Source organism: Trichosurus vulpecula, chromosome 4 (genome assembly GCF_011100635.1).
Source record: "Trichosurus vulpecula isolate mTriVul1 chromosome 4, mTriVul1.pri, whole genome shotgun sequence".
Classification (NCBI taxonomy): domain Eukaryota; kingdom Metazoa; phylum Chordata; class Mammalia; order Diprotodontia; family Phalangeridae; genus Trichosurus; species Trichosurus vulpecula.
The window spans coordinates 244353463-244377897 of record NC_050576.1 but is presented as its reverse complement, the minus strand read 5'-3'; the positions used below and the strand labels follow the sequence as shown (position 1 = coordinate 244377897).

At 44.9% G+C, this 24435-nt stretch overlaps 1 protein-coding gene across 1 annotated transcript in view; it reads right to left on the bottom strand.

Annotated features, from left to right (window-relative positions):
* Nucleotides 1-24435, bottom strand: part of PRKCI (protein kinase C iota) — a 76225-nt gene that overhangs the window by 46405 nt on the left and 5385 nt on the right. The window contains exon 2 of the mRNA XM_036756545.1: nucleotides 7894-8015. Coding sequence (XP_036612440.1) covers nucleotides 7894-8015 — 122 coding nt within the window. The remainder of the gene's footprint in view (nucleotides 1-7893; nucleotides 8016-24435) is intronic.

Sequence of the window (24435 nt, the reverse complement as noted above, 5' to 3'; positions counted from 1 at the left end):
CAGAAGGTTTGGGGGGGAGAGGTGTGTTTGGTTATAAAGGAGAGTCTGGGGGAGAAGGGAGGATTGTAAGGGAGCAGTAAGGGAAGGGACAAAGAGAAAAGAGAGTCAACCACTGAAGTGTCCTTAAAATGCACAAGAAGAACAGGAGGAGACCCAAATGTGGTCAGCTAATGAAACCCCCAACATGCTGACCTGATTCAGTCCTTATAAAAATACCAGCTTCATAACTTCATACACCGTTCTTTTTGCCTGCTCATATCTGCTGTATGTGTCCAGTTCAGTGACAAAAAATAATTTAAAAAATGAAAGGTCTTTCTAACATGCCTGGGGATGTTACTGCCATGCTCAGTGCTCAGTGGCCGGCCACAAGCCGGCTAGCTAAGGTGGTGTAATGTCCGCAAGCCAGGACAATTCCACACTGACGCCTCCTTCCCTTTGGCATAATTACAGAGGAGAAAGGAGACACAGGAAAAAGAAATGCACTTTCAGACTTTACAAATTACATGTTAGCCAAACCAAGGCTATCTGGGGAAGGGTCTCTGTTAATGTCCGATGAAGAGAAAAAAAGTTGCTACAAACTGAAGGAATGACTGTTAACTGCACTTCTAAGTCTAGCTTTATTATGTGTACATGGTAGGACTTTTACTTTTCTATAGTTACACTATCGGGTCTCATAGTGGAAGTCGGTGGGAAAAACTAATTTCCTGGAAATCGATTTGTATGGAAATTCTCTAAGCCACCACCCAGTGAGCCAAGAAGGTGCTAGACTTGGTATGAGGAAGACCCGGGTTCAAATCCTACATCAAAGCTTGCTCTGACCCTGGGAAAACTACATAACCCCTCTGATCCTGTTTTCTCATCCGTAAAGTGGTAATAAGGCTGTTTGTGCAGAGAGGATTACATGAGATAAGGGACAGACAATACCTTGCAAACATTCAAGCCCCAGAAACATTCTGTGTGTATTTATTACACACAAAGATGGCTTATTAAGGTTGGCCTCCTTGGCATCTCTGCATACATGTTGTATATGGAGCAAAAACGTGCTGAGGGACTTTTTAAAAATACCAACAAGGCCAATAACAGCAGGAGGAGCAGCAATGAACACGCATTTATTAGGCGCCTACCGTGACATGTGTGTCACTGCTCTAAGGACCCCAGGGAAGCTGAGGACACAAAGGGAAGCATCTCTCCCCTCACAGCTCACATTCTAGATAAGAAATCACCAGCTTTGGAAAGGGCAGATCCATGGGAGCGCAGGAAACCTGGCTCCCAGGCCCGTCTGACACATCCTGAAGGTGAGATCCAGGAGGGGCCGCTAGCTCAGACCCCCCTCCCAGGACTGTCCACACAGAGAAGAGGTCAACGGGCACTGACCCAAGGACTTCGTCCCTGGGAGATCCATAAACCAAGGAAATCACAAGCCCAAGTTAAAAAAACAAATGCACACACAAAATAATTGGGGGAGGCGGGGAGGTCGAGAAAGGCCTCCCCGGTGAGCTTTGGAGGAAGACAGACATTCCACCAGGTGAAGGCAAAGGAGGGCTGGCCCCAGGTGTGGTGGACGCTGTGAGGAAAGCCTCACAGGAGGGACAGTAAGTTTAGGTGGAGCACAGACTCTCTGGAAAGGCAGCCTGAAGCTTGACATTCCTGAGAGGAGTTTGGACCTTATCTTAGAGGCCATAGGGGCCCACTAGAGCTTTCTGAGCAGGGGAGGGACATGAGCAGACCTGTGCTTCAGGAACATCGCTAGGTGGCACAGATCCAGCCTCAGACAGTTACTAGCTGTGTGACCCTGGGCAAGTCACTTCACCCTGTGTACCTCAGTTTCCTCATCTGAAAAAATGGGGAATAATAACAGCACCTCCCTCCCACGGTTATCGTGAGGATCAAATGAGAGAACATTTGTGTGATGCTCTCCAGCGCCTGGCTCAGAGGGGGCACTATGGAAACGCTGGCTGCCACCACTGCTACTATGATCACCGTCATCGTCAGAAAGGGAAGAGACCACATGGGAGGGGCCTGAACAAGGGAGGCACAATGGGAACGGAGATGTGTGGAGAGGGAGTCAGGGAGGACTGACAGCGGATGGGCAGAAATGGTTAGAGAAGAAGAGCTGGGACATCCCAGGGGATTAAAACACACACACACACACACACACACACACACACACACACACACACACACGCACACACACACGCACGCACACAAACATGCACACATATACCACACACACAGACATGCACACACACAAAGACATGCACACATGTACACAGGCACACACATAAAGATATGCACACACGTGCACAGGCACACATATCACGCACAGACATGTGTGCGCACACATGCACACACACACAAAGACATACACACGTGCGCAGGCACACATATACCACACACAGACATGCGCACACATAAAGACATGCACACACGTGCACAGGCACATATATACCACAGACGCAGACACGCGCGCACACATGCACACATCTAACCCCACACACACACACACACACACACACACACTTCATCTATAGGTCCAACTCCGTCTGTGAGCAGACACTCCGGGATGGTCAGTGAGCAGCTCAGTGGCTGGTACAGGACAATGAGCTGGATGCTAAACAGAAGAAGGAACACAAAGGCCCCAAACACCTGGGAGTTGGCTGGAGGATGTCCTTAGTAGGATGTTCCTCAGTTACACAGTAGGAGATCTGTGTAGAATACACTTATATATCTCTAATGTCCTGTACATCTCTAAAACTTACGTTTTACAGTTCTAATCTTAACTACAAAAAAGTTTTCACAATTAAGCATCTATTTCTGAGGTTTATTCACATATTCCTATGCTAGCCGGCATCAGGAGAATTCACTTGGGACGTTCCAAGCAGACTGGATTTCAAAGCAGAGGTCCAGGTTTCGAATCCAGTTCTGTTACTGCTGAGTGACTGGGGCCAGTGCCTTCATGGCTCCAGGTCTCCCCCTCATCCATATGCAAGGGGTGGGACCAAGGTTCATCTTTAGGGCCCCTTCCCACTTCTATGACATCATGGTGCTTATATAACCATGAGTCAGAATTAAGTGGTACATAATCTATCTTTTTTGGAATGAAAACTATCCTTTCACAAAAATACTTATTTAAGGGGAAAAAAAAATCAGCTGTTTTTGTTCTAAAGTGTTTGCTTAGATTAAGTAAACCAGTTTTTCCACACGCACATCAAAACAAATCTGTGAAACATGTTTCAAAGGAAAAACCAGGCAGATGTTCTTAAATATGTTTTTAAGAGATTAAGTCCAGTTAAGCTTTCTGCTTATTCTAACATGAAGTCTGACAATTAGACGGTTAGTTTTTTTTTTTTAATAATAGCTTTCCTGATCTGCCTGGGAAATCGATTATAACCCTCTCTTCTATTCTAATTAGGAGTTGGGCCTCAACTCCATCTTGGAAAAGACTGTTAACTTCATAAAGTTCCCTAAGGTCCACAGAGAGAAGAAACTAAAAACGGCCCAGGGCCCAGTGAGGATGAAGTGCTTGCTTCCTGGAGGCCCTGAGCTCTGCCTTCACTTTCAAGTTTATAACAGGAAGAAAACCACACAGATCTCATAATTCCAGCAAGGGAGGCCAGGGTAAAGGGAGAACCCAAAATACCACTCAGCAGGAAAATGCACCATTTTCTAGGAAGTGTAAAAACTACCAGTCCAGTCATATTCAAAGAACCCATGACCTTGAGAGAAGCCACCATGTTTCTGACGCAGGAGGGAGATGGAATTGTGAAAGGTCAACCCTACTCCCTCCTTTTCAGCGCTGGACTCATTCAATAGCCTGAGAGATCAGCTCTGGTCATTTTAAGTTGTCTCTATAACTTCAAGAACAAGCCATAATCCTTCAATGAATTTAAACAAAAGCCTGCATTTGTTTCCAGGCAATCTGAGTAACTCTCAAAGAGACCATTCCCTGCCTAGACACCACCCCTTCCCACATGCATGGAGATGTTCCAAAACGTATAGTTATAAAATTTTAAAATGCACTTTTAGGAAAAAGAGAAATTGGCCATTTATCCTACAACGATCCCTATAAGAGTTGACTGGGAGGCTGCTGAAGTTTTCCCCTAAAAAGTGCATCCTGGTGAAGGGGCTGGGGAAGAAGAACCTAAGCCAAAAGGAGATGAAGGTACAAGGGCAAGACGCTGGAGCCTCGAGCCAGGCTGACTTGGGCACATCCACTTCAGGAAGGCAGCTTCCTGCCAGGAGGGTGTCCAGTGAAGGCTACAGAGAAGAATAGACTGGGGTCTGATGGAAAACGGCCTGGGGGGCAGCCTGAAAGTGGATGACCCTGAGCATGGCCTTCAAGGTGCCGGCCAGATGGGCACAGGCTTCCTGCCTCAGTCAAAAGAAGAGCAGCCTTCAGGCAGTCACGTGCTGGAGTCTGGCCGAGGGCACAGTGCTTACTAAATGCCTGCAGCCTAAGGGAAGACAAGCTCCCGCCACTCAAAAATGACAGAAATGACCTCATTCTATGGAGATAAAGATAACAGAATTCCTTAAAATGGAACGGAATTCTATTTTAGGATGATTAAAATTTTTCAGATTGTTAAATAAGAAAAGTATTATGTACGGAGAGCCCATGTTAACGCTGGAAAGTGAATGAGGTAACTCATTAAATCAAGGGCTGCTCAGCTCTTCCGGTCCTGCCTCCTGGGCCTTCTTAGTACCTGCCAGTCAGCCCCACCACACCTCTGGGTGGAGCCTCATCCATCTCCAAGACACCAGGTCCAGGAACCTTCTGTGACTACACTCAAGCCTCCTCCTCTGTCTCCTCCCCTCTCCTTCCCTCTCTCCCTCCCTCTCCCCCCCCTTCTTTGTCTTCCTCTTTCTCTCCCTCTCTCTCTCCCTTTTTTTCTCCCTCTCTCTCTCCCTCTTTCTCTCTCCCTCCCTGTCTCTCCCTCCCTCTCTCTCTCCCACTGTCCTCGTCAGTCCTTTCTTTCTGTCTCTGTCTCTCTGCCAAACACCCTTGGGCATTCTACTTGTGACTCCTATGTGGTTCCCAGATTCTTCTTTTGTATTAATGTAATGTACATCTTCCATCGCTAATAAGTCTTAGACCCTTGATGTTAAATTCTCTGAGGGCAGAGAGGGTCTCAGTTATGTACCTGGCAAGTAGTCGGTGTGCAAATGTTTACTGAATGGATATTCTTTAAAATGAAATTTTACTCTATTTGCCTAAGTATTTTCTTAAGTTAATACTCTAAGATAAACCAGTAAACTCCCTTTAAGTGAGATGACAGAGGACTTCATAAAATCCTGCATCAATGGGGCACTCCCTCCACCAATACAGATCTACGGATCACGAGCCCTCTACATAACTCAGCATGTGGTCTCCAAGATGTGCTGTGGCCAAAAACTCATCACCTTGTGACCAGCCTGGAGAGGAACCTTTGGAACCTGAGCAGGGCTGGGCTTCAAGGGGACCGCACTCAAAGCTTTTCCAGCTTGGTCAACTCTGGCAGCCAGTATGGAGAAGCTGACGGTCACCTCCACACCACCATGAGGTCCCCGCCACAGTAGGACTTGACGGCCCCCAAAATGACACTGGTTAATTTCATTTGGGATAACAAGGAAACACAAAACACTGTGTTTACTATGTAAGTCAAACTTTTTCTTAAAGAAGAGAGAAATATCGTCAGAAGAAGAATGAAAGGTGTCAGATTTCTGTTCCACTTTTGTGAGTGTGTGTACACATTACAGACAATCCCAAAGCACCCATTCTTATCCAGTGTACACACGCTCAAGCAAGAGACACAGCTCCTGCAAGCTGAAATAGGAGCAAAGCTGCCTCGAATTCCCAACTCGGCCCCTTGGCTCACAACTGGTCTTTGCTCTCCCCAGCGCTCTCCCTCACACTAGGGGACCGCACGTACACCCAGCTGCCTCAGCCCTCAAATACCCTGACCACTTAGGGCCTCAATCGACTCACTTCCTATGACCTACTCCTCCACCCCACTTCCATCAGCACCAAGATGGCTGTGGCACTGAGCTTGTCAAGACCCACAAACGCACCGCCCTGTTCAGGAATCCCAAAATACCCTTCTCCAACCATCACCTGCTGGCTTTCCTCCTCTCTGCCTTCCCTTACCTAAGCCCTAGGCTTCATCCACACCACGACCTCCAATCCTTCCACCTCTCAGCTTCCTTCCAGGCCATCTCCCCTGCACCAGCCACTCTCTCCTCTTTTCCCCATCCTGACTCCTTGGTGAACCAACTCAACTCTACCTTGTCCTGTCCACTTAGGTCCCTGGCCCCCCTTATCTTATTGCTAGTTGTGACCTGCCAAGCCTCAGTCTTGGTCACCTTCACTCCTATGCACCTGCTGCTGAACATATTCAGACTGGGTCCACAACAAATTTCTGTTCCATAACCTCCACTGGGCCCTCCCTGCTGCTCAGCAATTCTGCACCCCTCCTTCATCAGCTCACTGTCCCACTCTCCAGAGACTCTCCCAAATTCCCCCCCCCAACCTCCCACAGCCCCCTTCCCTCCACTCTCTTAGCTGAGATCCCTGCCTCATGTTCTACTGAAAAAAACTGGCCATTCCCCATGAGCTCCATCTTCTCCCTTCTTTCCCATCACTGTAATGGCTTCTCCCTTCACCCCTGATTCACATGAAGAAGTGGTTCTACTCCTTCCCAAGGCTCATCTCTCTTTCCCTGCTCAAGTGATCCCATCCCACCCCATCTCCTCCAAAATACTGTCTCCCTCTGCTTTCAACCTCTCCCTCTCTGCTGGCTCATTCCCTCCTGCCTAGAAACATGCTCATGCCTCCCACAACCTGAAAAAATCCTCTTAATGTCTCCTGTCCTTTGTGGCCAAGGACATTTACAAGTGACACCTCTACTGTCTCGCCTCGCTCCATTTTCAACCTCTTACTATCTGGCCTCTAACCTTATGATTGTACCCTCTTGTCTCTAGGTTTTCCTGACCCACCTCTCTCCTGGCTCACCTCCTACCACTCCTTAGCTGGATCCTCCCCCAGACCACTCCCTCTCACCACAGGTGTCCCTCAGGGCTCTCTCCCCTCACCCAGAGATCATCTCATCAGCTCCCATGGATTCAACTATCCCTCTGTACTGACACTCACCAAATCTACCTATCCTGCCCCAACCTCTCTGCTGACCCATTCTCACATCTCTGCCTGCCTTTCAGACGTTTTGAACCAGATGTCCAGTAGACATCTTAAACTCAACATATCCAAAACGGAACTCATTCTCTTTCCTCCTCCAGCCTCCCCACCTTCCCCCTTCCCTAATACCCTAGAGGGCACCACTATCCTCCTGGTCCCCCAGGCTCGGAGCTGAGGAGTCACTCTGGACACCCATCTCCAAGCTGCTGCCAAGGGCTATGATTTACCTTTGGAACCCCTCTCCCATAGGCCCCCTTCCCCAGCTGCCCCCATTCTGATGCAGGCTCTCCTCACCTCCCGCCTGGGCACTCCCACTCCAGTCCATCCTCTATTCAGTCACCAGTGACTTTCCTAGAGTGCCAGTCTGACCATATCTGTCCTTGATGGCCTCCACGCTCGAAGACGAAATGCTATGCCTGGCACTCAAGCCCTCCAATCATATTACCCTTACTCCCCAATGTGGACTCTTTGATCCCCTGACCCCGGCCCCCCGGCTGGTATACAAACAAAATGCTCCATCTCTCGGCTCCAGGCATTCTCTCTGGTGGTCCCCCAGGCCTGGAACGCCCTCCCTCCTCCACTCTCACTACGGACCTGCCTGGCTTCCTCCTAAGTCTCAACTAAAATCCCCAGGAAGCTTTTCTGCCTTTCTGTACTCCCAGCACTTACTGCAATGCCTGACACACAGCAGGCACTTAATAAATGTTTCCTGATGATCAACTCACCTTCCTCATCTATCCATTTCATGGTGAACAGCTGTTCGTTATCAAAGGAACACATGTCTCGAACCTCACTGCAAAGTCCCTCAAAGGAAATAGATGGCTCAAAGTGTGTTATCATGATGTCCCTGAGGAAAAAAAGAAAGGTGTTTTAAATTTCACAATAAAATATCAATACTCTATGCACACTGAGACGGTGGAAAGTCAGTGACTAACGAGGTAACAGATAATTCATATTCCTAATAAACCCATTACACTTTTATCACTGTATGGTTATAGTAAGAGTTATCACTGTCTTAGACTTGAAGGGGTGCTCTGAGGTCCTCTGGTAGTACAGCCTTCTGCCCAGCTCAGGAATGCTTTAGGCGGTACAGTGGAGAGATCACTAGATTTAGAGTCAGGGAGATCTGAATTCAGATCAGCCCTCAGACACCACCTCTGCCTGCCTCACTTTCTTTATCTGTAAAGTTGGAATAATACTAGCACCCTCCTCCCAGAATTGCTGGGAAGATCAAGTCATAGCACATATGTAAAGAGCTCTGTAAACCTTACAATGCTGCACAAATGTCCATTATCATTATTCACAAATCCCTGACAGACGCAGCTATCCAGACTGCGTTTGAACGCTCACAATGATGGGGGGCTCCGTGTTTCATAAGGCAGGTGGTCACAACGCGGGACAACTTGACACTGCCCACTGTCCCTAGCTCTTTACTCTGAAGCGCCACAACCTGCGCTCTTCTCTATGCCACCCAAACAGACGGAGGCAGGTAAGGATGTCCCAGGTGCCTGGGCCTCCTCTTTTCTAGGCTAAGCCATCCAGGTCCTTCTGGGAGGGAGGCCCTCTGGTGTAATTTAAAGAACCCTGGACTGGAAGGCAGAACATGTAGATGTAGGTTCCCACCCCCAGCTCTGCTACTTATCATCAATATGACCCTGGACAGATCACTTAACCTCACTGAGTGTCTCAGTTTCCCCATCTGGGTTATTTTCAGGCTCAAACAAGAGAACACCCCTGAGGTGCTTTGTAAACCTCCTGTTCCTACGCATCACCTGTCATGATGACAAGGATCCCAGATCCCCTCCTATCTCGGACGTCCTCTTTTGGCCACGCTCTCATCTCTGAATGTAGTTCTTCAAACAACCCTCCCCCAAACTGATCCCAATATTCCAAACGCAGACTCCCTAATACAGAGTACTGTTTACCCCACTTTCATTCATGCACCCTACTGCCTATGTAATCTTAGGCAAACTGCTTATGGGCCTCAGTTTCCTCATCTGAAGAACAAAGACGAGATGGCCTCTCAGGTCCCTTCCATGACTACACCCACAAGCACCAATGAAGGCATCGAGAAAGCAGCACTAAAGAGCCCAAACCCCTGTGAGGCAGCTATGGTGTTCCTATAACAGCTGCCGCTGAACCTCTGAATCCCACGGGAGGCAGAAGAGAAAGGCAGGTTTGCGAAGGAAAGGAGGCGGTGCCAGAGATCGTGATCGCTGAGCTGAGGTTTCCTGCACCTCCTGGCCAGGGGGCCAGCCTGGGCCAGAAAGGGGCTTTGCAGAACAGGCAGCCAAACACTACAAAGCTGTGTGCCAACTGGCCCGACCACTCTGGAAACCACCAAGAAGGATGTGAGAAAAACCGGATCTCATTAAGGGCCATATGTCCCCAGTGAGGTCAAGGACAGGAAGTTTCTAGGTACACTGAAAGAATGACACAAGTACTTTTTGTGGTAGCAAACAAACAAACAAAAAAAAAGGAAATCAAGTGAGTGCCCACTTGGGGAGCAAGCTGAACAATGTGTGACGCACAACTCAGAAGAGAATACAGTCACTTCCTAGAAAGCAAAAGATATGAAAAAGTGAAGGCAACACGAGCCTTGTATGTGAGTGAGGGGAGCGGAACAATATCCAGAACTCCAATTATGTAAAGGAAAATAATAATAGCCAGCATTAATATAACACTGAAAATGTGCAAAATGCTTTCCAAACATTATCTCATTTGATCTTTGAAACAACTCGGGAGGCTGGTGCTGTGATGGTCTCCATGTTACAGATGAGGAAGCTGAGGTAGCCAGAGCTAGAGTGACTGCCCAGGGCCACGCAGCTAGGAAGCATCTGATGCTGGGTCTGGCTCTAAGGACATCTCTTACTCAGAAGAACAGGAGGAGCCCGGGGCTGCAGCGCTGTCTATCAAGAAGGCAGAGTCTTGGGAGAAATCTCGGCATCAGAGCAGGTCAGGATGACAGAGAAGATGGAAGACAGAAAGAGGCCACAGGAGATGGACTCATTCAGGAAACAGATCACTGATGTCAGTCACACCTTCTCAAAGTCATTTCATACTCCCACCATCAGCTACAGTTCTCTGTGTCCAATCACTCACATTTCTATTGTATTTTAAGGTTTGATCTCCTCTAACCTTTCCCACAGCCCCATCTGAGAGATAAACTAGAGCTAAAAGAGGTTAGAAACTTGTCCAGGTTCACCCAGCTAATCTGCATCTGAGGCAAGACTGAACTCAGAACTTCCTGCCTCCGAGTTCACAGTGCTGTTCATTAGGACATCCACCTGTCTCTCGGAACACCCAGGAGTGCTGGACAGGATCTTAGCCGATGAACCTGCCCAGGTCCTGCCATCTCCAGGAGTGCAGAGAGGTTGTGTGATTTACCCAAGGCCACACAGACATTAAGGGGCACAGCCAGAAGTCACACCTAGGCCCCCTTTCTCCCAAATACCCTTTTCACTTTGTTGTTCAGTTGTCTCCGACCCTTCTTGACCCTGTGGACTTGTAGCACACCAATACTGTCCATGCGGTTTTCTTGGCAAAAAAAAGTAGCTTGCCGTTTTCTTCTCCAATGAGTTAAAGCAAACAGAGGTTAAGTGACTTACCCAGGGTCACACAGTATCTGAGGATGGATATGAATCCATGTCTTCCTGACTCCACTGCCCCACCCTTTCCACTACATCAAACTAAAAATTCAATTAGCTTGCCTTAATGATGGTTTTCATTCTTCACAAATGGACTTGGGTCCAACTGGAAGACATTTCATCCTGGATCTGGAGGTTGGGGCGAAAAGTACAAAATCCTGATGAGAAGTTACAATTCCATCCTGGCCCTTGGGAGAGGGTGTGAGGAAAGCCAGGAATCCTCAGACACACATCTGACCACCCACCTGTCTGAAGAGCAGATTTCAAAGGGTTCAAAGGTGAGCACCCACGGACTAAAATTCTAAAGCGGAAATGAATCCATGAGAGATGAAAAGCTCTGGGGAATGAAATTCCAAAGACATAAAGGAAACAATTGTGACAAGGAGGAAAAAGGGAAGCTATCTAAAAGATATGACTAATGTGGATGCACAGGGAACTGGCTGACTTAGACTATATCAAAGACAGATGCAAGGCTGGGTGATGGAGGATGCATCATGAATGCCAGAGCTCAGCTTGAGCTGAGGCCACTTACGGGGTTTAGGGGGCAGAGCAGGCCAATATGGAGTTAACAGCCAAGGCAAAGAAGATAAGAAGCGAATGCCTAATATCCCTCAATAAATTTAAGTCATTCATGTCAAATGCAAGGCGCCCTCAGGTATTAGTGTGCGTGCTCTCTGTGTGAACTTGGGCCAATCACTCAACCTCCTCCACAACTAGTTTCCTCAGGAAGTTGGACAAGAGGCCTGAGCTCAGAGGTGTCAAACTCTCCATACCAACCAAACTCCTGAGGGCCTCTAGAACCAGATTTAAAATGTAACTGGGAAATGTTTAATATATATAAAAATACAATGCAACATAGATACTGTTAACATGTAGTTTTCTAAGTCCATATGCAGGCTGTGGGATCTGTCTACTTTGACAGTGCAGTACTCATACAATCAGGCAGATGTGTGACTACTGAATGGATGGCTCCTAAACACCATCATTAACAGCTTTTATGTCCTCTCAGAAGGAGGGCTTCAGGGCAGTGCCCAGGGATGGGAGGCTGGCCTGCTACTGTTGAACTGTTTGGTTAATAACTTAGATGAGCACTGATGGTGTGCTCATCAAATCTGCAGGTGACATTAACCTGGGCAGGACAGCTATAATAGACACCCTGAATGACAGGCAGAACACTGGGACAAATCTAAAATGAAATTTGACAGTAGCATAATTATGAATTCAAATGGGTTTAAAAAGTTCAAGACAGGGGGTACGAATCTAGACGGCAATTGGGAGAGGAAGATGTGGGGGCTTCAGTGCACTTGGGTTCAAAATGACTCTATAGAGTGAATGTCAGGGTGCAATGAGGGAGGAGAGTGTCCAGGACTAGGGAAGCGCTGGTCCTGCGGTGCTGGGAACCTCAAAGGCTTGATAAAAATTCATGTGCGGTTTTGCCAATCTATTCAAAAGGGCTTTAAAAAAAAAAAGGGAGAAAATCACTTAATAAGCAGCTACCAAGCTAGATTAGAATAGCTACAACATAGGAAGAATGGAGAGAGTCAAGCCTACGTTTGTATCATCTCCTCAGAACTTCATCCTTTGTCGGTGCTCAATCATCTTCTCCACCCTTTGGCTTTCTGAACAATGCCACCTAACAATGTTTTTATTCTCAGCCAATTAAATTTCTTCACAGCAACAACTCCAAAACTTCTCCTCTCTCCCCAAAGCTCCATCGCTATCTCTCAGCAGAGGGTCTCATCTCCAAAGTTACCCATCGTGGGTTCCTTCCCCCTTCTACCTCACCCCAACACAAATGCCTCTCTATCACCCCCACTCTGTGCCTCTTTTATTCCTGTTTCTGAAGAGGGAGCCCTGCGGCCCTACTGATTCACCACCCCAGCTCGTGCTGCTGCCCCCCCCACCCCAGCCCAGGGATGACTCCTGGTCATTATTTCATGTTTATTCTCTCTTCATTCCCTAGAGCTCCTTTGTTACTGCCTACCAACATGCCCAAGTCTCTCTCCTCAAAACCCATCAAACCTCCACAGCCCCAAAGCTGCATCTTACCCCATCACCACCTCCCCCTCCAGTCCTAAGAGCTCTCCTCCCCTGCACTCTTCCTTTGCCAACAGTGGTCAGGAGGTCCCAATCTGGGATAGTAATGAGGCCCTGATGAGGGTGCTGAAGCACAGGGAGAGATGGAGGTCGTGATTTTTTACAAGGATTTCAGGACGTCATGTCCTCCTTTGATACTGACTCCAAATTTGTCACCAGATCCAGCCGTCAGAAGCAGCAGTCCCCCAGCCCCAAGAGCATTCATTTTCTCTCCTTTCTGCTAAGCCCTGGGGATATAAAGAGAGGTAAAAACAGTTCCTGTCCTAAAGTCCAGTCCTTAAGCTCCAACAAGGAAGACAAAAGGCAAACACAACTCTGTACAGACAAAGTTCAGACTAGATAAACCAGAGAGCCTCTGAGGGAAAGCCCTAGCATTAAGGATTAGGGGAAAGGTGTCCTGCAGAAAGTAGGACTTTAGCTGGGACTAGAAGGAAGCCAGGAAAATCAGGGGGCGGAGAGGAGAAGAGAAGGCATTCCAAGCACAAGGGACAACCAGAGAAAATGCACACTTGGAAGCCAGAGTGTCGTGTTCAAAGAATTTCTCAGTCTTCGTATCTGCTCTTCAGGACTTCAATCTATAACACTGATGTCCCTCTCAAATAGCCTAACCTCCCAATCCCTCAGTCTCAACTCTCACGACCTAACCATCCAATATATCCAACCACACACAGAGATGGTCATACACTATATCTTGCTATCACCCACAAAGGTTCCTTAAACATCAAATAGAAGTTCTTCTCCCACTTAAAATTCTTCAAAACTTGGCTCCTTCCTGCCCTGTCGCAAAGAACTCTCCTCCCATACGCCAGACTCCAACCACACCACCCTTCTCATTCCTCACCCCTCACATGTCACCTCACACCCATGCTTCAGCACCGACCGTCCTCAAGCAGAGAATGCTCCCTCTCCTCACCTTGGAATCTCTGGTGCTCTTCAGGCCTCAGCTCAAGCTGCACCCTCCTCCCGAGGCCTTTACAAGCCCTCTCCACCTCAGCCCAGCTACCAGTGCCTTCCCCACCCAAGGCTACCTCCCATCTACCTGTGTTTTGTCCTTATCCCTGTGCATGTTATCTCCCCTGTCAAAATGTAATGAAGGCCTTCCCAATAAGATCAGGGGTGAAGCAAAGGTGTCCACTATCACCACTAATATTCAACATTATATTAGAAATGACAGCTATAACAATAAGACAAGAAAAAGAAGTTGAAAGAATAAAAATAGCAGATGAGAAAACAAAACTATCATTTTCTGCAGATGATATGATGGTATACTAAGAGAAATGTAAAGAATCAACTAAAAAAACTGGCTGAAACAATTAACAATTTTAGAAAAGTTGCAGAATATAAAATAAACCCACACTAATCATCAGCACTTCTACATATTACTAACAAAGTCCAGCATGAAGACATGGAAAGAGAAAATCCACTTAAAATAACTATAGACAGAAGACAGAGGCTGGAAAGCAGGGACTTGCTTAAGCTCTCCCCCAGGTCCCTCCAAATACCTGTAAAAAATGGCTTTGAACAAATTCTAGAGATACAAAATAACAGAGGGAAGCAGGGCTCCAGCCAAGGAAAGCCTGTATGGTCACTGGGAAGGGTCTATTGCACAGAGCTGGAAACGGAACGCAACCCAGCATGGGCCGTGCCAGGGCCAACCAGAACGGGAGCCACAGGTCCCTAAATCGTTGAGCTGTGGCAGTTACCAGACTTCTCAACCCACAAACACCAAAGACAACAGAGAAGGTTAGTGGGAAAAACTGCTAGAACTGAGTGAAAGGAGTGCGCAGTGGACCCCCAGCCCCAGGGGCGTGAAAGTGGTGCAGCTGTGGGGCTGCTTCCAGAGCTCCAGCTACAGTTGCTTTCCATCCCAGGCCCACCCACTGGGAAGAATTCAGAGGGGGATCAGAGCAGGAGTGCAGAGCCTGCTTAAGATCTGAGTCGCAGTAAGGGTTGGCAGTTCTTGGGGGAGGAGGAGCACTGGTGTGGCAGAGCTTGCTGTGCACAAATAGCTCTGAAAACAACAGTACAACCCCTCAAGCTTGGGACAAAATACTCTCTACTCTACAAGCAGTCATACCCCAACAAAAAACTCTAAGGTCAAGTAGTTGACTGGGAACATGGCCAGGCAGTGAAAACGGATTCAGATTCAGACTCAGACTTTGGAATCTTTCTTTGGTGACAAAGAAGACCAAAACATACAGCCAGAAGAAGCCAACAAAGTCAAAGAGCCTACATCAAAAGCCTCCAAGAAAAACATGAACTGGTCGCAGGCCATGGAAGAGCTCAAAAAGGATTTGGAAAAGCAAGTTAGAGAAGAAGAGGAAAAACTGGGAAGAGAAATGAGAGTGATGCAAGAAAATTATGAAAAACAAGTCAATGACTTGCTAAAAGAGACCCCAAAAAATACTGAAGAAAATAACACCTTAAAAAATAGACTAGGTCAAATGGCAAAAGAGCTCCAAAAAGCCAATGAGGAGAAGTATGCCTTGAAAGGCAGAATTAGCCAAACGGAAAAAGAGGTCCAAAAGTCCACTGTAGAAAATACTATCTTAAAAATTAGATGGGAACAAGTGGAAGCTAGTGACTTTATGAGAAATCAAGATATTATAAAACAGAACCAAAGGAATGAAAAAATGGAAGACAATGTGAACTATCTCACTGGAAAAACCACTGACCTGGAAAATAGGTCCAGGAGAGAGAATTTAAAAATTACTGGACTATCCGAAAGCCATGATCAAAAAAAGGGCCTAGACATCATCTTTCAAGAAATTATCAAGGAGAACTGCCCTGACATTCTAGAGCCAGAGGGTAAAATAGAAATTGAAAGAATCCACAGATCGCCTCCTCAAAAAGATCCCAAAAAGAAAACTCCTAGGAATATTGTCACTAAATTCCAGACCTCCCAGATCAAGGAGAAAATACTGCAAGCAGCCAGAAAGAAACAATTTCAGTACTGTGGAAACATAATCAGGATACCACAAGATCTAGCAGCTTCCACATTAAGGGATCAAAGGGCTTGGAATATGATATTTCGGAAGTCAAAGGAGTTGGGATTAAAACCAAGAATCACCTACCCAGCAAAACTGAGTATCATGCTCCAAGGCAAAATACGGACTTTCAATAAAATAGAGGACTTTCAAGCTTTCTCAGTGAAAAGACCAGAGCTGAATAGAAAATCTGACTTTCAAACACAAGAATCAAGAGAAACAGGAAAAGGTAACCAAGAAAGAGAAATCATAAGGGACTTACTAAAGTTGAACTGTTTTGTTTACATTCCTACATGGAAAGATGATGTGTGTAATTCATGAGACCTTTCTCAGTATTAGGGTAGTTGAAGGGATGTATGTGTGTGTGTATATATATATATATATATATATATATATATATATATATGTGTGTGTGTGTGTGTGTGTGTGTGTGTGTGTATACATATATATGTATATAGACAGAGAGGACAGGGTGAGTTGAATATGAAGGGATGAAATCTAAAAAAAAAAAATTAAATTAAGGGATGAGAGAGGAATATATTGAGAAAGGGAGAGATAGAATAGGGTAAATTATCTCACATAAAAGTGGCAAGAAAAAGCAGTTCAATGGAAGGGAAGAGGGGGCAGGTGAGGGGGAATGAGTGAATCTTGCTCTCACCAGATTTGACTTGAGGAGGGAATAACATACACACTCATTGTGGTATCTTAACCCACATGAAAGTAGAGGGAAGGGGATAAAACAGGGGGGATGATAGAAGGGAGGGCAGATGGGGGAAGAAGTAATCAAAAGCAAACACTTTTGAAAAGGGACAGGGTCAAGGGAGAAATCTGAATAAAGGGGGAAAGGACAGGAGGGAGGGAAATATAGTTAGTCTTTCACAACATCACTATTTATGGGAGTGTTTTGCACAATGATACATGTGTGGCCTATGTTGAATTGCTTGTGTTCTTAGGGAGAGTGGGTGGGGAGGGAAGAGGGGAGAGAATTTGGAACTCAAAGTTTTTAAAGCAGATGCTCAAAAACAAAGTTGTTTTTGCACGTAACTGGGAAATAAGATATACAGGCAATGGGGCATAGAAATCTCTCTTGCCCTACAAGAAAGTAAGGGGAAAAGGGATGTGGGGGAGGGGAAGGGCTGACTGGGGAACTAGGCAATCAGAATATATGCCATCTTGGAGGGGGTAGAAATGGGGAGAAAATTTGTAACTCAAAATCTTGTGGAAATCAATGCTGAAAACTAAAAATATCAAATAAAAAAAAGAAACAAAAAGAAAATAACTGCAGATATTATAAAAAATTTGGTAGTCTATCTGCCAAGACAAAGCCAGGAACTCTAGGAACACAATTATTTTTCACACAAATAAAGACAGATTTAAACAACTGGAGAAATATTCATTGCAGTTGGGTAGGTTGAGCCAACATAATAAAAATGACAATTCCACCTAATTTAATTTACTTATTCAATACCAAGCCAATCAAATTATTAGAGAATTATTTTAAAGAGCAAGAAAAAATAGTAACAAAATCCATCTGGGAAAACAAAAGGTCAAGAATATCAAGGAAATTAATGGAAAAAAAAGGTGAAGAAAGGTATCTAGATCATACCAGATTTCAAACTGTATTACCACGGGTAATCATCAAAACAATCTTGTACTGTCTGAGAAATACATTCGTAGATAACACACAGTAGTAAATGATCATAGCAATCTAGCATTTGATTAACCCAAAGTTCCAAAAAGATCCACACTTCTGGGATAAGAACTCATTATTTGACAAAAATTGCTGGGAAAACTGCAAATGTTTGGCAGAAACCAGCTGTAGACCAACATCTCACACAGTATACCAAGACAAAATCAAAATGGGTACATGATTATACATAACAAATTGGCAGTTTCACGTGCAGTCGTCTCTTTTTTTTAAATCATACTATATTATGGAAATGTTTGTTTTAGTCCATAAATTAATAAATAAGTAAAAAGTAAAGAGAAAGCAAGCAGCATATCAATTATATATGTGAAATTATGAAAAACATTTCCATATTATCCACGTTGCAAGAAAAGAACAATAAAAAGCAAGAAACAAAGTAAAAAACGTTCACTTAAATCTATATTCAGAGCTCATCAGTCCTCTCTCTGGAGGTGGGTAGCATTGTTTATCATGGAGCCTTTGGAAGTCACCTGGATGACTGTCTTGATCAGAGTAGCTAAGTCTTTCACAGCTGTTCATCCTTACAACATTGCTTTTGCTGTGTACAATGTTCTGCTCCTTCTGCTTCACTTTGCATGAGTTCATACAAACCTTCTCGAATTTTTCTGAAACCATCCTGCTCATCATTTTTTATACCACAATAGTGTACCATCACAAGCATATACCAAGATTTGGGCCTTCCCTTGATTTCCAATTCCTTTGCCACCACAAAAAGAACTGCTATAAATACTTTTGTCACATGGGTCCTTTTCCCTTTTCTTTGATGTACGAGTAGTATTGCTCAGTTAAAGGTTATGCACAGTTTTATAGCTCTTTGGGCTATTTTCCAAAACCTTCTCCAGAATGGTAGGACTAGTTCACAACTCTACCAACAGTGCATTAGTGTCCTCATTTTTCCATATCCCCTCCAGCACTTTTCTGTCATATCAGCCAATCTGATAGGTGTGAGGTAGCACCTCAGAGTTGTTTTAATTTGCATTTCTCTAATCAATAGTGATTTAGAGTATTTTTACGTGACTATTGGTAGCTTTGGTTTCTTCTTCTGAATACTGCCTTATTCATATCCTTTGACCATTTATCAAATGGGGAATAGCTATTATTTTTATAAATTTAGTGCTGTTCCCTATATACTTGGGAAATAAGGCCTTTATCAGAGAAACTTGCTGTAGACATTTTTTGCCCAGTTTCCTTTTAATTTTGGCTGCACTGGTTTTGTTTGTGCAAAAACTTTTAAATTTCATATAATCAAAATTATCCATTTTACCTCCTGTGATCCTATCTCTTGTTTAAACAGGTCAGAAACTCTTCCCTTATCCACAGATCTGACAGGTAAACTATTCCTTGCTCCCCTAATTTACTTATGATATCTGCAAATTCTTATAGATTTTTATAAAGTTTTTATATATGAGAACTATGAGACCTTTACCTGAGAAACTGTCTATAAAATTTTTTTCCAGATTTTCTGCTTTCCTTCTAATCTTGGCTACATTTGTTTTGTTTGTACAAAAACTTAAAAATTAACCATTTAATACCGTACTCACTTCTCTCTCTTGTTTATTCTTAAATTGTTCACCTATCCAGAAGTCTGATAAGTAATATGCTCTATGTTCTTCAAATTTTCTTGTAATCCCTCTCTTCATATCTAGGAGGTCATGTATCCATTTTGACCCACTTGCCTTCTCAAAGAGTGGGAAAGGGGCAGGTGGGTAGAAAGAATTTTTAACTCAAAAAAATTTTTAAATATAAATAAATAAAAAGACAGAAGAATATCAGCTCTTAGTGACTCATGATTGTTTCCATTTTGTCTCCACTATCCCACTGCCTAGAGAACTACCAGTTACATAGTAGGCACTTAGACTGATAAAGCAAAATATTGAACCAGAAGCAAATGTCCTGTGAAAACACTGCAACTGGAACCTTTTTAAAAATCAAATACCACTGCAGCCCTAAAACCCAAAATGGGCCACCCCTTTAGAAGGCTCCGAAATGCCTCAATTTTCTTCTTTCCATTTAAGGGAAAAACTATTGCCAATCACCCTTCACATAAAGATAGGAGAAAGGAATTGACTCTTAAAAAAAAGATGAAAAAAAGAAATTCCTGTCCTCCAATGAGGCATTAAAGGGGGAGTGAGACTGTTTGCCTGTTTAAACAAAAAAGCAATGTGCTTAAGATTAGCTGGAGACAAGGCCCAGCAGAGAGCACGTGGCAAAGAAAAAAAATATTTTCTTTGTTAAAGTTTTTCATTTACAAGGAAAGAAAACAGAAAGTGCTATCATGCAAAAACCAATCATTTCCTTTTTTAAAGTATAAAGAATGGAGCTATTAAATTCTCAGGTAATGATATGTGCATATAGATGCTTTGGTTCACATTGAAACTTGGGTCACAAAACCACCTAAGTGCTGGCAAACATTTACTGGTCACCAAGAGGTTAAAAAGGCCTCCTCACCCTATCAGTGTTAATCGTGTGTTCTACCCCTAATAGGAGCTCCTTAAGTCTCAGGAACTAAAACATTCAAGGCTGTTTTCTATAAACATTTTCCCAGAGTAACTGGAAAAGGCCATGTTTATACACTTCACTATCACTAGACCCTGGTTAGAGTATTCAGGGTTTAACGAGAACAAAAAGGCAGAGAGCACAGCTGGCCAGCCACCTTGGCCAACTCGCCCCCAAGTGAGGTTTTCACTTCCTTTGGGGCTCAGACCCCTTCAGGAGTTTAGGGACCCTTTCAAGAATCAGATACTTGTAACTGAAGAAAATAAAAGGCTTGGGATTAACAGAGGAAAACATTAACAATATAGTACAGTTACCAGATTTTTAAAATGTTTATTAAAAAAAGTCATACACCCCAAGTTAAGAACCCCCAATTTCTATTTCTGGTTCCATCTTCAGCAGTAGTATCTTTTTGCCCACCACTGGCCTTCCACAGATCCCAATGTGCTTAGCCACAAAGCTCCCTAAAATTATATATTTCAATACAATCTTAAGTAGCAAAACACTAGGAATTTTTGGCTTTCCCATTAAACCTCAAAATACTTCAAGAGACACACGTTTCCATTCTATGCTCTTGACCTTAAAAGTACTTATTCGTTCTTGGGCTACTTCTTTGAAGAAGGACTCCATGAAAATGATCTACTGAAACATGGTCCAACTTCTGTCCTAAATGAGGATTATTTAACAGCTCAACAAGCACATCCAAAAGCCATACAAAAAAAGGTGCAGGAGGGGAAAGCAGAGGGTAGCTGTGGTCTCCTTCCCCATCCTGGTATCAAAGCAATCCACTGCAGTCACTCTTCCACATCACAAATTTCCCCATCGCTATCAAGGGTCAACATAAGAAATTGAATGGGAGAGTTCTGCAGAAGCCCCTGATGATATGCCAGAGGTCAGCAGGCAACACAGAAAAGTTTAGAAATTCAGAAATGCCTAAAATATATGTATAGTTTTGCATGAAATCAAGAAAAAAGAGAAGGAAATCTGCAAAGCCAGAATACTTCTTCTCTGGTATGAAGGGAGGGCCAAATATTTTACGCAGATTTTCCAGATGTAGGGGGAGGCCCCTACACCCCTAACCCCTGAGATGTGGAAGGATAACTGAACTCACCAACCAAGGGAAGGCTGCCTAGGCATTAGGGGTATCTGAAGTCCAGGCCTTGAAGACCTTTGTGGGGAGGTATACCCCAGGACTGGGTCCTAGGCTTTCTTCTCCTTTCTGTCTAAGATATCCAGCACACACAATTTAATCAATGCTTGTTGGCTGACTCGATAGACCTCTTCAGCTCCCATGGGTTCCACAATCATATTTATGTGGGTGACTCCCAGATCTGGTCTCTCTCGAGCTCCAGAGCATCACTAATTAACTGCTATGGGATATTCCCAACGAGAAGCATCTCAAACTCACCACAACCTAACAGAACTCATTATCTTTCCCCAAAAATGCCACCAATGTCTTCAGCTGAGGGCTCTACCGTGCTTTCAGTCACCTAAGTTCAGATTCACCTCTTCCCTCTCCCTCACCCCCACTAACTGGTCAGTTGGCAAGTCAAGCATCAGGCCTCCTTTCACAACACCTTCTCCACTAAGACATGCCTCAGCTTCAGGCCCTCATCACTTTTCAAATGGGATGATGTCTGTGACATGTTTTACAAATGTAGCCTCCTCGGTGGTCTCCCTGCCTCCAGGCTCTCCTCCTCTATAACTCATCCTCCACACAAAGGAGAAATGGATAGTCCTTACACACAAGCCTAACCACCATCTCTAGGGGCTGATGGGCTTGAGAGTTACTTCTGGCCAAACCAGGTTCTTTGTTGCTCCCCAGAAAGGACATTCAATATCCCATTTCCCACCTTACACAGGGGGTCCCTCATGTGAGAAAAATACCCTCTCGGGATGCCCATCAATTTTGGGAGTGGCTGAACAAGCTGTGGTATACGAATGTAATGGAATACTATTCTTCTATAAGAAATGATGAGCAGGTGGATCTCAGAAACACCTGGAAAGACTTATATGAACTGATGCTGAGTGAAGTGAACAGAACCAGGAGAATACTGTACACAGTAACAGCCACACTGTATGATAACTGTCTTTGACAGACTTATCTCTGCTTAACAATGCAATGATCTAAGACAATTCCAAAAGATACATGATGGAAAATGCTAAACACATCCAGAGAAAGAACCACAGAGTCTGAATGCAGATTGAAGCATACTATTTTCTCTTGTTTTTTTCTTTCTCATAGTTTTTCCCTTTGCTTCTGATTCTTCTTTCACAACAGGACTAATATCAAAATAAATTTACTATGATTTTACATGTATAGTCTACATCATATTGCTTGCTGTCTTGGGGAAAGGGGAGGAGGAAAGAATTTCAAACTTAAGTGAATACTGAGAACCCTCTTGACATGTAATTGGAAAAAATAAAGTACTATTACATGGAAAAAAATAAACTTTAATGTCAATAGTCCAAAAAAAGAAAAAGAAAAACACACCCTCTTTCTCTCTCTACCAGCTTCCTTCAAGGCTCCACCTGAGCACCCTCAAAGGCGAGCTTCCATGACCCATACTCCTTAACCCTTGTTTCACCAATTACGGGGGAAGAGAATTCCAGGCGAGCAAAGTTCCGCCACCGATAAAGGCTGGCACCTTCTCAGAACTTTCGAGCTCTGTGAATTGTCAGCACTGAAAGGCTGAGTGACTCACCCAGGATAAACCAGCCCATTTGTATCTGAGGCAGGACTGAAACCCAGGCTAGCTCTTCATTGTCTTAAACTCCTCTCAACTTACAAAAAAAAAAACAACTTTAAAATCTGTACTTGGTCTTGAACTTCCTGTCCTCAAACACAGCTCCCACACCCAAGATAAACGTGTCCAAAACAAACATTGTGCCACTTGAGGAAAAGTGCAAGTTAAAGGGCCCCTTGTCCGGTTTAACTAACTACAGGTCAAGAAGGCAGTGTGCCATGGTGGAGAGAGAGCTGGCCAGACCCGGGATCTAGTCTATGCCTTCCACTCACAAGCCAGATGATTCTCTCTAAGACATGAAGGGGCCAGCCTGGACTGGAGAGGGAGTGTTCTCTGAGAGTTCCAGACACTGGTGAATCACAGGTCCAGACCTATTCCCGAAGCTTTCCAGAGTCAGTCTTATTAGATTGACTCAACACTCATAAAGCAGCATGGCTCAGGGCAAAGGCTCTGGAGTCCTAAGCCCTGGGTTGGAATCCCCTCTGTTACTTCCGGAAGCCAGTCACTTCAGTTAGTCAGTCATGAAGCATTTATTAAACACCTACTATGTGTCAGACACAGAGCTAAGCACTGGGGATAGCAAGAAAGGCAAAAGACAGTCTCTGCCCGGGGAGCTCCCAGTCTAACAGGGAAAACAAAAAAGACATATATGGAATAAACTGGAAATCATCAGACAGAAGGCCTGGAATTAAGGGGGATTGGGAAAGGCTTCTGGTAAAACAGGAGAAACTGAGTTGAGACCTGACGGACGCCAGGGGAGCTCAGTTTGCTCATCTGTAAAACGAGAGGCCTGCACTCTGTTACCTCTTCAGGCTCCTTCAGTTCAAAATCCTACGTCATCATCCCAAAGGAAAGTGGCACCACCATGCAGGGCGGGAGGCAGATGGCCAGCCCATGAGAGGCTCGGCTAGAAGACCCCCCCCTCAGTAGTCACCATCCATCCAGCCTGGAGGCATCCTGGGATGCACTTACTGATTCTGTATGTGTCAGATAAGACGGTAGAGTCCTCAAAGGGCATGACATGGAGGAATCCAGGGCCCTTAAGTGCTGAATCCATGTTCCTTGATCGATTGGCTCTGCTGAGAATGAGCCCTGTCGGCAGTAACAGGAAGTCAGGCCTTACCTACTCTTCTCCAGCCTTAAGGGAGCCTTGATCAGGCAAGGAGGTGCCCATGCTCCCCATCTCCAAGGCTGCCCTGTAGAGAAAGAAGCATACTCTCCAAGGCCAGCTGGCTGGCCTCAGGGGCTCTATAATTTCAGGCTCCCCACAGACCTTTGGGGTTCTACAGCATGCTCAGCAAGGCTCCTCAGCTGCAGGAGGGACAATGAGGGGTGTGAGGCCCTGGGAACAGTCAAGGACATAGAGCAGGACTCTGGGATGGCCACAGGAGGGGGCAGCAAGAAGCAGAGATTCTGCTGGACAAACCAGCAGAGGCATGGGAGAGTTACCCAACACACATCTCTGATGACTTCAAGTATCCTGAGATACCACAATTAAAAAAATCAATGGAGTGGATGCTTTCTGGATATCTTCATGTTTGTACTGGGTCTTAATTCAATGACACTCTGGGGATCTACAGGCGGTTGA